Source organism: Esox lucius, chromosome 22, assembly GCF_011004845.1.
Source record: "Esox lucius isolate fEsoLuc1 chromosome 22, fEsoLuc1.pri, whole genome shotgun sequence".
Taxonomy (NCBI): Eukaryota; Metazoa; Chordata; class Actinopteri; order Esociformes; family Esocidae; genus Esox; species Esox lucius.
In genome coordinates this window covers 12,065,382-12,078,011 of record NC_047590.1, presented here as the reverse complement: position 1 = coordinate 12,078,011, position 12,630 = coordinate 12,065,382, and the positions used below count along the sequence as shown (strand labels likewise).

The window sequence follows — 12,630 nt, the reverse complement described above, 5'->3', positions numbered from 1 at the left end:
ACATCTTGCGCAGTTGCAGAGCAATTCTTTTGCCTGTGCTGAAGGGCATATTTACTGCGCAAACTTTCCGCATAAAGAACTAAGCCGATTACATTATAAATGTGTTAAGGGCATGTTTATTAACCCATTCAAGTCCATAACGTAATAAATGTTCATGATTCCGTTGCTCTCTGACTCTGAGTATTGAATCAGAACTATTTTTTTTAATCTGTTTTTGTTTGAAATGCTAGGTTTAAATCGATCTGATCTTGATAAGTTTTTGGGCATATACACCCTGTTTGTATTCCATTGTTTTGCAAATACCAGCATAACTGACTAAATAGTAAAATGGCCTAAACAATATTATTGTTACCTTGTAGAAGTAGTTACAGATAATTTGAATTCAAGCAGCTGATTTGACTCTACTTTTGAATTGAACTCACCTTTGGATAACTATGAAAATCACAAATTCAATCAGTTTGAATAAAGAAAAGCACGCATTCTCCGGTTTGTGTCACTGTATGTAATGCAATGGAGCCGGGAGAATAGAAAGAAAACCAGAGAATTGTCTATGGTCAGACACAAGATTATAGCCTAGCATGGACAATCTCGAGGCTACATGTCCATTTCCAGAGAACTGTTCATGTTTCCACCATACCAAATGCTATCAAGAAAGATTATTAAAAGAGTAATAATTTGGGATTGTTTTGTTGCCTCTGGCACTGGATACATTCAATGTGTCCATTTCATTGTGACATCAGAAAAATATCAAGGCATTTTAGAGCACAGTGTCAAACCTAGTGTCAGAAAGTTGTGTGGTTGTTGAAGGTCATGGGTCTACCATATGGAACAATGACCCTAAACAAACTTTAAATGAATGAATGATTCCAGATACTATGCTGGTCTGTTCTGAAGTGACTAGTAATGACTCAAAATCTAATTAACACCTGTAGAGAGATCTTACAACAGCAATAGGAGAACTGAAGCAGTTTGCACAAGACAAGGGACATACTGCTAGTGTATAGTTGCATGAAGCTCATCCATTTCTGTAGGAACTTAGTTGTAGTTACTTTGGCCAAAGGCAGTGCAAATATTGAGTCTTGGGTGTCAATAATTGTGGCACAGCCATGTCTGTTTTTTTTCTGACTTAAAAGGATATATTAGTTTCTGAATCAAAACAAAGATTCTGTAATATTAACAGTGAAATAAAGAATTTAAGACAGCAAATACTTTGATAAATTTCAACTAATTTTTTAGAGACAATTATGAGTTATTTGAAGAAAGTGCAAGGACGCCAATCATTTTGGCCACAACTGTGTATGTGATTTATAATATATGCTTTTAATTTATATGTTTCTAAAATGTATATCAAAATACTTGAACTGAAGTATTATGTACTGCATGAAAAATCTGACACTGCAGGAATGATTAATGATTTAAATTAAAATGTTCAATGTGGTCTAGAAAATGTTTAGTGACTAGAAAAATATATTGACACCAAATATGGAATCTGTTTTGGGTCGCATTGTTACTAGTATGTGGAACTAAATAGGTTACCAAAGCGGAGTTTCAGTTTTGACCACTATCCCAGGTAAAATAGGGTTTCAGATCTTATAAACAATAAATGTGTACATTATGTGAATATATAGGTCAGGTTTTACAGACCAGCTTCTAGTTGTACCATATGCCACAGTCTGCTGCTGTACTGGAATCAAAAGTACATATCTGTCCACAGAAGATTGTCTTAGAATGATGTCAACAGCTGAAAATGTAATAATTGCTTGGATAGGCAACCAATGCATTTTCCATAAGCACTGCTACCAATTACTGCTACCACTCAACAAGGAGCAGTTTCTGCTGAAATGGCTCGATTGTTGCATGACTGTTATGGTGGCTAAGCAATACCACTAGACTGAAGCCAATTGTAGATTCTGGCCAAGGGATACAGATAAACCTCTGATTTTTACTTTGTAGGTTGTAGCCAATATACAGTGAGCTGTCCTTCCATGTAGCAGGGATATCTCCTGTCCCATAATACAAAACACAGTAAAACTCAATACATTTCAAAATAACTGCTTTATTCACATCATGAAGATAACTTTTTTGCACAGATTATACATTTTTCTTCCCAGTTCCTTATTACGTGAGGCTGTCCTTAGCAATTCTGCTGCAAGTACTGACATCTCATATGGACAACACTTTCCCCCTATCAGGTGCGAAGAAAACTCTTGAGACAACTCCATGGGTAGCCAGTCTGAGGGTACATCAATGTGACAATATTCTATTATGCCTTTCTTGATATCCATGTTCAAAGTAACATTGCATATAGATGTGCCATCTTTCATCTCAAAAGTCGTACAGATACGGAAATTAGGGGTCTTTCCAAATATCCACTCCCATGCCAGCAGTTCATGGGCCATTTTTTGTATGCCAGGTAAGAGCAGCTCGTCACTTGGATCCACATTTGTTATAGGGCTGCTGAAACCAAACTCTGTGTTGTACTGTGATGCGATTGCTTCCATGATAGTGTCTGCGTCCAAGGTCGGGTCCTCATCAAGCAGGTTCTTCACAGGAGATGGAACGCTTTGCGTCGCATTGCTGTGAATTCCTTGGCAGGTCGGTTTTAGCACTGCTGATAGCAGTACTCTGTCGGTTGAACATAGCAGAGTGCAGTGGTGGTATGCTGCTGTCCTCCCCAATTTAGCAGCGGTTCCTGAAATTTTATGGTGGCCATTCAGCAATATATCAAACCTCTCCGTAGCACGTACATCTAGGTCTGGCCTGAGTCCTTTCAGAGCACTCGTCACGACTTGGAGATTCCTGTGACGGTCGTACTTTTTCTTGGACGAGAAGAAAGTCAAATTTACATTTCCCAAATCGTGGAATACAGTTCCGCCGCCACTACGTCGCCTGGCAAGTGGTATCCCTTTCTGTCTCATTGCCTGAAGGTTGCACTCTTGCCATGGGTTCTGATGTCTACCTATTACCACCGCTGGGGCGTTTCTCCATAAAAAGAGTATACTCCGGGTTTGGAGATCAACGTGATCATGTATCCAGTCCTCCAAAGCTAAGTTTTCAAATACGTCTGTTGACATGGATTTGAGGATCAGTCCTGAATTAACAGTCTCGTCAATGACAGCTGACAATGTGCTCTTAGCACGAAGACATCGAAAACAGGATTGGGATTGTGTATGCAAGTTCGATAATGTCTTAACAATCATCGCGCCGGTGTTGTTTCTCTGTAAACGTCTGTGCAATACAGTTGTCAAAAATAAACGAATGTTCAATTACAATACTCTTTCAAATCAATGAGGTCCTGGAATCCACACAGTTGTTGAACACACACTTCCGCTATTCTTCCTAATGGTTTTCTGAATAGATTCCATGTATTGCTGTTGTAACACCGCCACCTTCCGTTCTGGAGTGACATCGATAAATTTCTTTCCGATTTGTGACGCTGGGCTTACATCGCCACTTAGTGGTATACTTTGTATATTGACAAACGTGGAATTTGATGGTTTATGCGGGGAAGGGTTGGAATATGATATTTGGCTAATTTTAATTTGTCAAGAAGATTATAGGTAAATACGTGTTCTGCGAAATCAGCGTCAAAACGTTGAATAGGCTGGTAGGCTTCCAAAATTCAGTTTCCCAATGCAACTTTCTTCAGTAGTCACCCTGAAGAACCACAATATTGTATCGAAAACGAATGCAATGAAAATATATTTAAATCTGTCATTTTGATGCATTCAACTTTGCATGATACTTCTTGAGCTAGGCTTTTGTATGGTTTTAGTACACGCTCATATTTTACGTTTATGAAAACGTTATCAACACGTGTTGTCTGTGTAGCGAAGTACGTTACGTCGTCAAGGTAACGAACGCAAACGTGAAGAAAAGCTTTTACTGATTGGTTTGTGAGTTTGAGACATCTCGAATTCCTATCGAATCCTAACATCTCATTGGTCGGCTCTTTTATACCGATGAAAAGCGGTTTAGTAGTCGTTCAAGGTTTACAATAGCAAGCCCTAGAGATTTAACCAGATGCCCTTACGCAGCTAACAGCTAAGTTATAACCATTTCACCCATAAAAAGTAAGTCGAAGAACTCTGTCACAAACAATATTTGTGTTTAGCAGCGGATGTAAAATCGTTAGCTAGTACCTTTATCCTAAATCTATTAACATGTATATCAAGCAATCTTCTTACCATTGATTATTACCGTAGCTACAGTAGTGACCTGTAATCAGTAAATCTTAATCTAGCTATCTCCGCCCGCAAGTAGATCGAGCTCCTTTCTTTAGGTGAGCTCGAAGTGTTTAGTTCTGGTCGAAGCCCGTCTTATTGTGAGACTTGTTGCGTTACCGTTAGGTTGCAGGATTACTGTGATTTTGAATACAATACTTGTAAAATAGTTACCTTGTTAATAAATAAACCAGTATTAAGTTAGCTTAAAATCAGCGTTTTGCCAAATGAGGAACTTAACTGCGCCGGCCGTTTGTTGGTAAGGTCAAGAGTCAATATTGAAAGGGACCAGGATTTAGTTACCATGGCAACGTCTACAGTTTGCACAGTGTGCCTTATTTCAGACAATAACACACATCGTGTTTTATTCACGTTCACCTAATGCCCTTGTCCTTCCTATGCTGCAGAGACTGTGGTTGTTCAAGCTGAGCAGGTGCAGCTGCAGGGGGAGACAGAGGACAAGGAGGTTTAGAAGTTGTCTTTGGGGAACCAACAGGAGCCTGGCCGTATCGATACACTGACTTAGCTGCAGGAAGAAGCCGGACCAGGCATCTGCACGGGAGACAACAGAGGACCTCGCACAGCAAGCAAAGGTGGGCTGGAGATTAAACAGTGCAAAGACAGGGTGTGATCGAAATGTATAAACTGTAACAATAGTTTTGGTTTGGATTTGTAGAGCGTCATTGAAAACCTGCAGACAACGATTACTTCACTGGAGGAAACCATAACCAAATTCACATCTGTAAGTCTACGATTTATACATTTATATAGTACAATTCAACAGGCGCTAAGTAAATAGCATAACGCATAGTATACTTTCACCATCCACCCTGGCCTCTGGGTTATGTCTCAGGATAGCGAGTCGGCAGACACTGAACCTGTATACCTTGCGACCCAGCGAAATCCCGCGGTAGCACAGAATCAGGAGCGGGACATTCAGGCCTTATTGGACAAGCTGCACCAGGAGAGAGACAGTCTGAGTAGGCTTGTGCAGAAGCTCAGCCTCACAGGTGAGTTACTCTGGAACTGGACCTAGGGGAGAGAGAGTACCAAAAAACAGGATGCTAGAACGAGAAGTAACGCTGTCAGCTCTCCTACAGAGAGAGATCGGATCCTGCACGCCGGTCTGGAGGGCGGGGGGAGGCGTGGCTCTCGTCTCGGCAACTCCTTGCGCGTCGTGGACGAGGAGGGGGGCTGTGACGGACGGGAAGCAGAGAGCTCGAGGAGGATGCTGAGGGCCCGGCGCTCCTGTAGCCCCAGTCGGAGGCCTCCGCAGAGCCGCAGCCCCACGCGGCACTCCCCCGTCAAGGTAGAGAAATGTCTTTCTGAGAAATAGAACCCGAACCAAAGCCTCTGTTACACTGCCCCCCAGTGTCACACATCTCTTATTACACTGGCACGAACAGGTAATTATCCCACCAGTGTGTCGTATTAATGCCCATACTGCCGGTGCCACCGTAACCTGTAGTTTACTGTGTATGTGGGGAAGGGAGGCAGTTCTGACTCGGAGCTGATCAGGGTCCTGAGGGAGCGAGACGAGATGCAGAACATGTTGGAGAAGTACGAGCGCCACCTGTCTGAGATCCAGGCCAACGTCAAAGTACTGACTGCCGACAGGGACAAGACCCGGGTGCGCTATGAGCAGGTCGGTGCCACGGATTCGAGGATGGCTCGCTCCAGCAAAACACCGTCTGTCGGACAGTTCTCTTGGCTCAGATCCAGAATAATTGGAAATAATGTCGCAGGCCCAGGAGGAGATTACGTCGCTGCGTCGCGAGGTACTGAAGTCCAGAACGTCGCGCGCGGCGAAGAGCAGTGTCACTGTGTCGGCTCAGAGCGTCCTGAAGCGCGTGGAGGCAGAGAGAGACCAGGCCACGGGCGACCTCCACCGTATGAGCACTGAGAGGGACAGTCTGAGAGAGAGGCTCAAGGTCAGTATATCCACCAGCTCGGAGAGTAAGGCTGTTTCTGCCCGTCCTAGCACGGTCCTCTAATGACCTCTATGAAAAGGGTATATGTGAAAGAGTTTTGTAAGTGCATTATGTCTGTGCGTGGACAGATTTCCCAAGAGACAGCCATCAGTGAGAGGGCCCATCTTGAGCAAAGGGCCGACGACCTGCAGGCAGCCATTCTCACAGTGAGGGAGGAGAATACTACATATATTTAAATCATCTTCACTGGTGGTAACGTAGACAGACCTATCCAGAACATGACCACATCATCGGCGTTGATCATCCAATTATGTTTTATGTCCCACCCCGTTGACTACGTTAAAACGGTAGTTGCCTTTAATGGCGAGGTCCATGCTGGAACCCGCTCTCTCCCAGTTAAGACTTCTAACCATTTCTGTGGGTGATACCGACACTGTCTGTAGCTGGAGCAGGAAAGGGGAGATCACCGGAGCCATCTGGCCGTAATGAGAGAGACCGCGATGGGGCTTGAGGAGGAGATCCACACCCTGGGAAGGAAGCTGACCTCTGCTGAGGAGGAACTCAGCAGGACTAGGAATGAGTGTGGGACTCTGAGGTAGGACAGAAGTTAGCGCTACTGGGCAAGTCGGTGGGTTCAATTTACACGTGTATGTGAGTCAAATAGCATGACAAAATAACCAAATTCAAGGGGCGTAATAAAATATCAATCAAATCTGCTGAGCACTTCCTCAGACTGTCTAACAGTGAGATACAGAACGCTTTGAGTGACACCCAGCGCCGACTGACCTCCCGCATCGGAGAGCTGCAGAACTACCAGGAGAGGAACAAACTACTGGATGAGAAAAACGGTGAGGCAAGACCTGTGTGCGTGCATGTGTGTGTGTTTGTGTGTGTGTGTGTGTGTGTGTGCGTTTACTTACATGCTTGCGTGTGTCATACCGTTGTTGTAAATAACCTTCATAAATGCTAACACATCTGCTGTATCAGACTGTTTACTGAGGCAGGTGTCAGATCTGAGACGGGAGGTGGAAGGTCTGGAGTCCACTGTCACTGACCTGACCCAGAGCAGGGACTCCCTGGACGACCAGTTGGAGAAGAAGGCTGACCTCCTCGGCTTTGCCCACAACCAACTGGATGACAAAGTAATAAATGAACTGCCACATTCTCTCACGCTCAGGAAGAACACACAGGTTGACAAGATTTTGTTCAACCTTTAAAGACTGTTTTCAAACCGAGGACTGACTACCTCAGATTGTCTAACAATGGAATTTGTCTGTATCGGTTATTCACCTTTTTTCCACGTGTTTTCAGGAGAAAACCATCAGAAATCTCAGGCTGACCATTGAGGAGCTGGAAACATCAGCTGAGTGAGTCAGCGTCAACCACAGATCCACGGATTTGACACAGCAGCGTCACATACCAATACGCTTTCCCAAGGTTCCCTAACTGATCATCTGACCTTTGACCCACCAGGAGTGCCCGTGGGGCGCTGATGGGACGGGAGCGCGAGCTGGAGGCATTGAGGAGGCGCTTGGATGAAACAGAGGAGGAGCTTGGGGCCATGGTGAAGGTGAAGGACGCCACCCTGAAGGAGAACGCTCAGCTCCGAGAGGAACTGGACAAGATCCGCCTTGACAACCAGGTCAGATGACAAAACCTCCTGACTCATGTGTGGGGAACGAAGGCAAATTCTTTTTCAGATTGGTTAGAAATCCCAGGTCCTGGATGAAGGCCAAAGCACGGGGCCATGATGTTGTTTTATTCGCGATATAGCACGTCTCTTGGCCGTTATCTCGTTAGTAGCACAGCCACTCAGTATGCCATGTGTTGACGTGGGTTGTGCTGATGTCCAGGCCTTGGAGCTGAAGTCTGATGACTCCGCTCAGGAGGTCCAGGAGCTACAGAGGAAAGTACAGAACTACGCGGCCGACGTCTCTCGCATTGAGAACCTGCTTTCCACCAAGGTATCATCTAACATCCGTGGGAGAGGACATTTCAGCCTTTGATCGGGTGGTTATATTTAATTGAGGAACATGTCACTTCCCTCCTCATGTCTGATTATAGCACTCATTTTTGTTCCCCTTCCTCTTAACATTTTCCCGAATGGAGTTGGGAAGGGACTGATAGCCAAGAACTGTTCACTTGCACTGTTTTCCTACAAGATGAACATGTCTGAATGTGCACCAGGAACGGGAGTGCAGGGATCACCAGGAAGCTCACTGGCATGTGTCTGCCCAAGCGGAGAGCTGGCAGGGGATAGTCAGCGAGCTGAGGTTTGAGCTAATGACCTCCGACACAGAGAGATGTCAATTCCAGGAGAAGGTGGAATCTCTGGAGGCCAGACTACAGGAGGTCAGTCCAACCCACTCACTGTTATTTAGGATTGATTTTCAAAGTCCATATCCTGTAATAGCTTATATTTATTCAAGGTGCAAATGGACTAAAACAGAGTTGGACTATCTAAAGTTTCCAGTAGATAGTGATTTGACTTTGTTACATTTTACTATGGTGCTTAATGAAGGTGATCCAGGACTAGAGCTCTCATATAAAAATTCAAGCCTTGTCCGACCCAAGTCCGACAAGCAATAGCTTGAGTCCAGGTCTGGTCCGACATAACAGGAATATGAGGCAAAAAACTTTCCCAAGGCAGTTTTCTCTGAAGTTAACCAGTCTACTCTGGGGTGAGGTTGTGGTTCTGTGTTCTGTGTTCTAGGTGCTGTGTGCAGAGCGGAGCTCCATCAGCCAGGTGTCCCAGCTCAACAGCAGTCTGCTCCACACTGAGGAGGAGCTTAGAAAGGCCCAGGGGGAGCGCACTGCAGCCCAGACCGACCTGGACAGGACCCGGGAACTCTGTGTTAAACTGGACGCCAGGAAGGAGGCTGTGAGTTATGGGCTGGTGTCGGGGGTTAGGGGAAGGTGTGTGTATGTGTGTGTGTGCGCCAGGGACGCGCGTCTTCAATGCACCGTATCTTTGTGTGCGGTCGTAGCTGAAGCGCGAGCTGGATACCTACCGCTCCGAGGTGGAGCTTCTCCGGAAGCAGCTGTCCAGCGAGCGTCTGAGCACGAAGAGCCTGGAGTCCACGCTGGTGTCCAGGGAAAAGGAGCTCCACAGAGAGCGGAACTCCCAGGAGAGACGGACGGAGATGGCATTGCTCAGGGACCAGCTGAGCGCGGCAGACAGCAAGGCGTAAGCCTGGTCCCTTCCCCTGGCCTCGTAACGGTTTGATTGTCCTGGTCTGTTGGTTTGTCCGCGCTCACTGTCCCCATTCCTCTGTCAGGAGCTCTCAGAGTAGAGAGCTGGCTACTCTGAGGACCCGTGCAGCGCATCTAGAGGCTGACCTAGACATGACCAAGAGACAGCTCTCCACCGAGCGATTTGAGAGGTCTGTAAGTCCGTCTGTCTCTTCTTGCTGGCTGTAAAGGCTTGTCTTACCGTCTCGCTCCCTCTCTCTCACACGCTTTCTGTCTTTCAGGGAGAGGGCAGTGCAGGAGCTGCGTCGCCAGGGCCTCTCGTGCTCCACCTCCGGCATGCGTTCCTCTTCTCCTCACCTCCGACACTCTCTCAGCCCCAGCAGACCCCTGTGGTCCACCCCAGAGCCCCTCACCCGAGACAGATCCCCTGAGCGGTGGGCCCACACACTGAACACCCCACGTTGAATGAGACACACTGATCACCTCACGTTGAATGAGACACACACTGATCACCTCACGTTGAATAAAACACACTGATCACCTCACGTTGAATAAAACACACTGATCACCTCACGTTGAATAAAACACACTGAGCAGCTCACACTGAATAAAACACACTGATCACCTCACGTTGAATAAAACACACTGATCACCTCACGTTGAATGAGACACACACTGATCACCTCACGTTGAATGAGACACACTGAGCAGCTCACACTGAATAAAACACTATTGGAGTTATGTTACCATTCATTCTGATTTGTATTCAATCAACTACTTTGTGTGTGTCATAACAGGACTCTGGGCTTCAGGGACCTCTACTGAACAGATCTCAGGAATAAAGAAAACCCTTCTCTAGTCCTCACTGAGAGGGTGTTATTGGAGCTTGGAGGGCCCTGAGTTCAGAACAATTCCATGAATGGATATCCTAGACTGTTTATAGTTTGCACAATTATTCTCTCAAATTGATTGTTGAAATATAAAGGTTTTCAAATGAAATGACATCACTCCATTAAGTGGTGTGCACTGTTCTGGACTGGACCTCCAGTTGTTTGAGAAATATTTAATTTTTTTGTATTTGATTCAAGTAAAACAACTTGAGATGGGACATTTTGTAATCTACTTTGTAATGTTTTCCATTTCAGGTAAAGTTTCTGAGAGAAGTGTGTTAGAAATAATTTTAATCTTGGTTTGCTTATGAAACTCTCGCCCTGGGCTACTTTATATCAGGAATCATCAGTAGGCGGTTCATGTAGCTTATATACGAATGACTGGGCGTAGATGGACAGAAGCACTAAATTGATGCTATAAACTGTACAGATGACAGGTACAGTTAACCCAACATGACACAGTATTTGCAGTCCGCCTACAGGACATTATCAAAGATAATATTATATTGTGAGACACAGGGCGCTATCTATTTGACTATATAATATTAATGGGGTTATCTCATCAGTCAAAATAAGAGAAGCTTCCATTGTTTTTTGTCTAGCTTAATGTTATGACTTCTGAGATGATCTGGTTCATTGGGTATGGAAATACAACTCCTCGTAACAGAAGAAAAAATGACAATAACGAGAGAAAAAACACTAAAAACCACCTTTACTTCAAAAACTGTAAAACCCTGAAAATAACAAGAGGACAGAGTGAAAGAGAGAGTGAGAGAACCCTGAAAACAGACACTAGCTACTTATTTGTGGCTAGTTGTTTTTGTTATATACTAGCTAGTTATTTGTGTGTGTGTGTGTGTGTGTGTGTGTGTTTGCGTGTGGTTTTCATGGAGTGACTAGCAGTATGACGGCTGTGTTGGTGTTGTTTCTTCCTGTCTCAGAGCTAGGCAGGGCAGAGAAAATGTCTGGGTCCAACCCAGAATTAAGGTAATGACTGTCCAAAGGTCATGTGGAGGCCGCTGACGACAGGATGCGGGAGAGACGCTTTTCTTGTGGGTCTCTAGAATAGCAGATAATCATTCACAATGAAATAAGCGTAGATAGATAGATGCAAATCATTTACAGTGGATCAAACGGTAGTTGCCTTTGAATGTTCCATGTAGAGAACGCTGAGGAAAATGCACTGAAGTCTTGGGAGGTGAGTCTAACATGCACTGAAAGAAAATGTCAGAGCAGAGAGTTAATCAAACCGACTCCCTCGACGTACCACTCAACTATAAACCACGACAGTGAGATTAATGTTTAACCAATCCCCTCAGGAGGGCAGCATCACTGTAACATGTCACCGCCAGGATATTAGAAATCTCTGACTTATCTCTAGTTAAAAGTTTGGCCACCAATCCTCAGTCAGTACTGCTTAAATCCACAGTCCACTCCTTCCAGGATCCAGTTGTGAAAGCAAATGATGTCCAGTAAGGGAGGAGAGGTACTGCATGCTGGTGCTGTCCTACTCCTGGAGGTGTATTGGGTCAGTGCTGGTGCTGTCCTACTCCTGGAGGTGTTTTGGGTCGGTGGGAGTGCCTGGTGTGCTTTTGTAAAGTGCAGGGCTAACGTTTCACTGAGGTAACAATGTACTTCAATTGAAGTATTCACATGTTAGATAACACACGAGACACATGACTAAACAGTAAAGTACACGGACAGTTGAAGGGAAATAAAAACAGTGGTCACTGTTTGTTGGTTTTAGTCTTGTGTTTCAAGCCTACAGAAGTCCGTTAAGCTTGGAAGGTGATAAGACAGACCAAGTGCTTGAACTGGTCACCAATTGACAATGATTAAATCAGAGTTTACTGGAGAAAAGTGACTCATTCACTCTAATTATTAACTATTGATGAACACATACTGAGATACATAACTGAATTCTGACATTTGGATAATTGAGCAAATAGTGGTGATGGTTTATACATGTATAGGACTAAGTATACATCAGTTCAAGAATTTCAATAACAAAGTATAGGGTGATAAATAATGCAAGACACCACAGCACTTTAGTTCTTGGTACACGGTTCACTGAAGACAGTTAGCCAATGACCACCACAATTGTTACTAATCCTAACAACATTACTCTCAGAGTAGCTCTCTCTGAATAGTCTCTCCCCTTCTGCTCTTTTTGTTTCTCTCCACTCCCTCTGTCCCTCGCCGTCCTGTCTCCTTAATCCAATCACCTCACATTCTCTACTCCCTTCATTTGCAGTTGGTGGTAGAGTAAGGTGGCTGGGGACTGTGTGTGTGTGGAAACTACACATCCTACTATTGGAAAGAAAAAGAAAACAAAGACAGAGAGCGAGAGAGAGAAGCAGCTGGTATCCAGTGACAGGGTAAGACAATTTCACC

General features: G+C 44.8%; 2 protein-coding genes across 5 annotated transcripts; one reads left to right on the top strand and one right to left on the bottom strand.

Annotated features, from left to right (window-relative positions):
* Positions 1-2,042: 2,042 nt before the first annotated feature.
* On the bottom strand, positions 2,043-3,394 carry lipt1 (lipoyltransferase 1). Its single transcript, XM_010886297.3, has one exon. It carries the CDS (start codon positions 3,198-3,200, stop codon positions 2,061-2,063), a length of 1,140 nt encoding a protein of 379 aa, XP_010884599.2. The 5' UTR covers positions 3,201-3,394; the 3' UTR covers positions 2,043-2,060.
* Positions 3,395-3,936: 542 nt separating this feature from the next.
* Positions 3,937-11,011, top strand: tsga10 (testis specific, 10). 4 transcript variants are annotated; one of them, XM_020042433.2, is made up of 20 exons: positions 3,937-4,073; positions 4,631-4,816; positions 4,900-4,965; positions 5,077-5,233; positions 5,324-5,532; positions 5,713-5,868; positions 5,969-6,154; positions 6,283-6,360; positions 6,598-6,749; positions 6,887-7,002; positions 7,142-7,296; positions 7,466-7,521; positions 7,628-7,796; positions 8,008-8,118; positions 8,342-8,506; positions 8,868-9,035; positions 9,142-9,341; positions 9,433-9,537; positions 9,628-9,780; positions 10,144-11,011. In XM_020042433.2, the coding sequence occupies exons 5-20, from the start codon at positions 5,452-5,454 to the stop codon at positions 10,169-10,171; spliced, it is 2,079 nt and encodes a 692-aa protein (XP_019897992.2). In that variant the 5' UTR covers positions 3,937-4,073; positions 4,631-4,816; positions 4,900-4,965; positions 5,077-5,233; positions 5,324-5,451; the 3' UTR covers positions 10,172-11,011. The 4 variants fall into 4 exon arrangements, with proteins under 4 accessions (XP_019897992.2, XP_019897993.2, XP_019897991.2 ...); XM_020042434.2 differs by having other exon boundaries at positions 9,433-9,541; XM_020042432.3 differs by lacking the exon at positions 10,144-11,011 and having other exon boundaries at positions 5,082-5,233; positions 9,628-10,001.
* Positions 11,012-12,630: the final 1,619 nt, after the last annotated feature.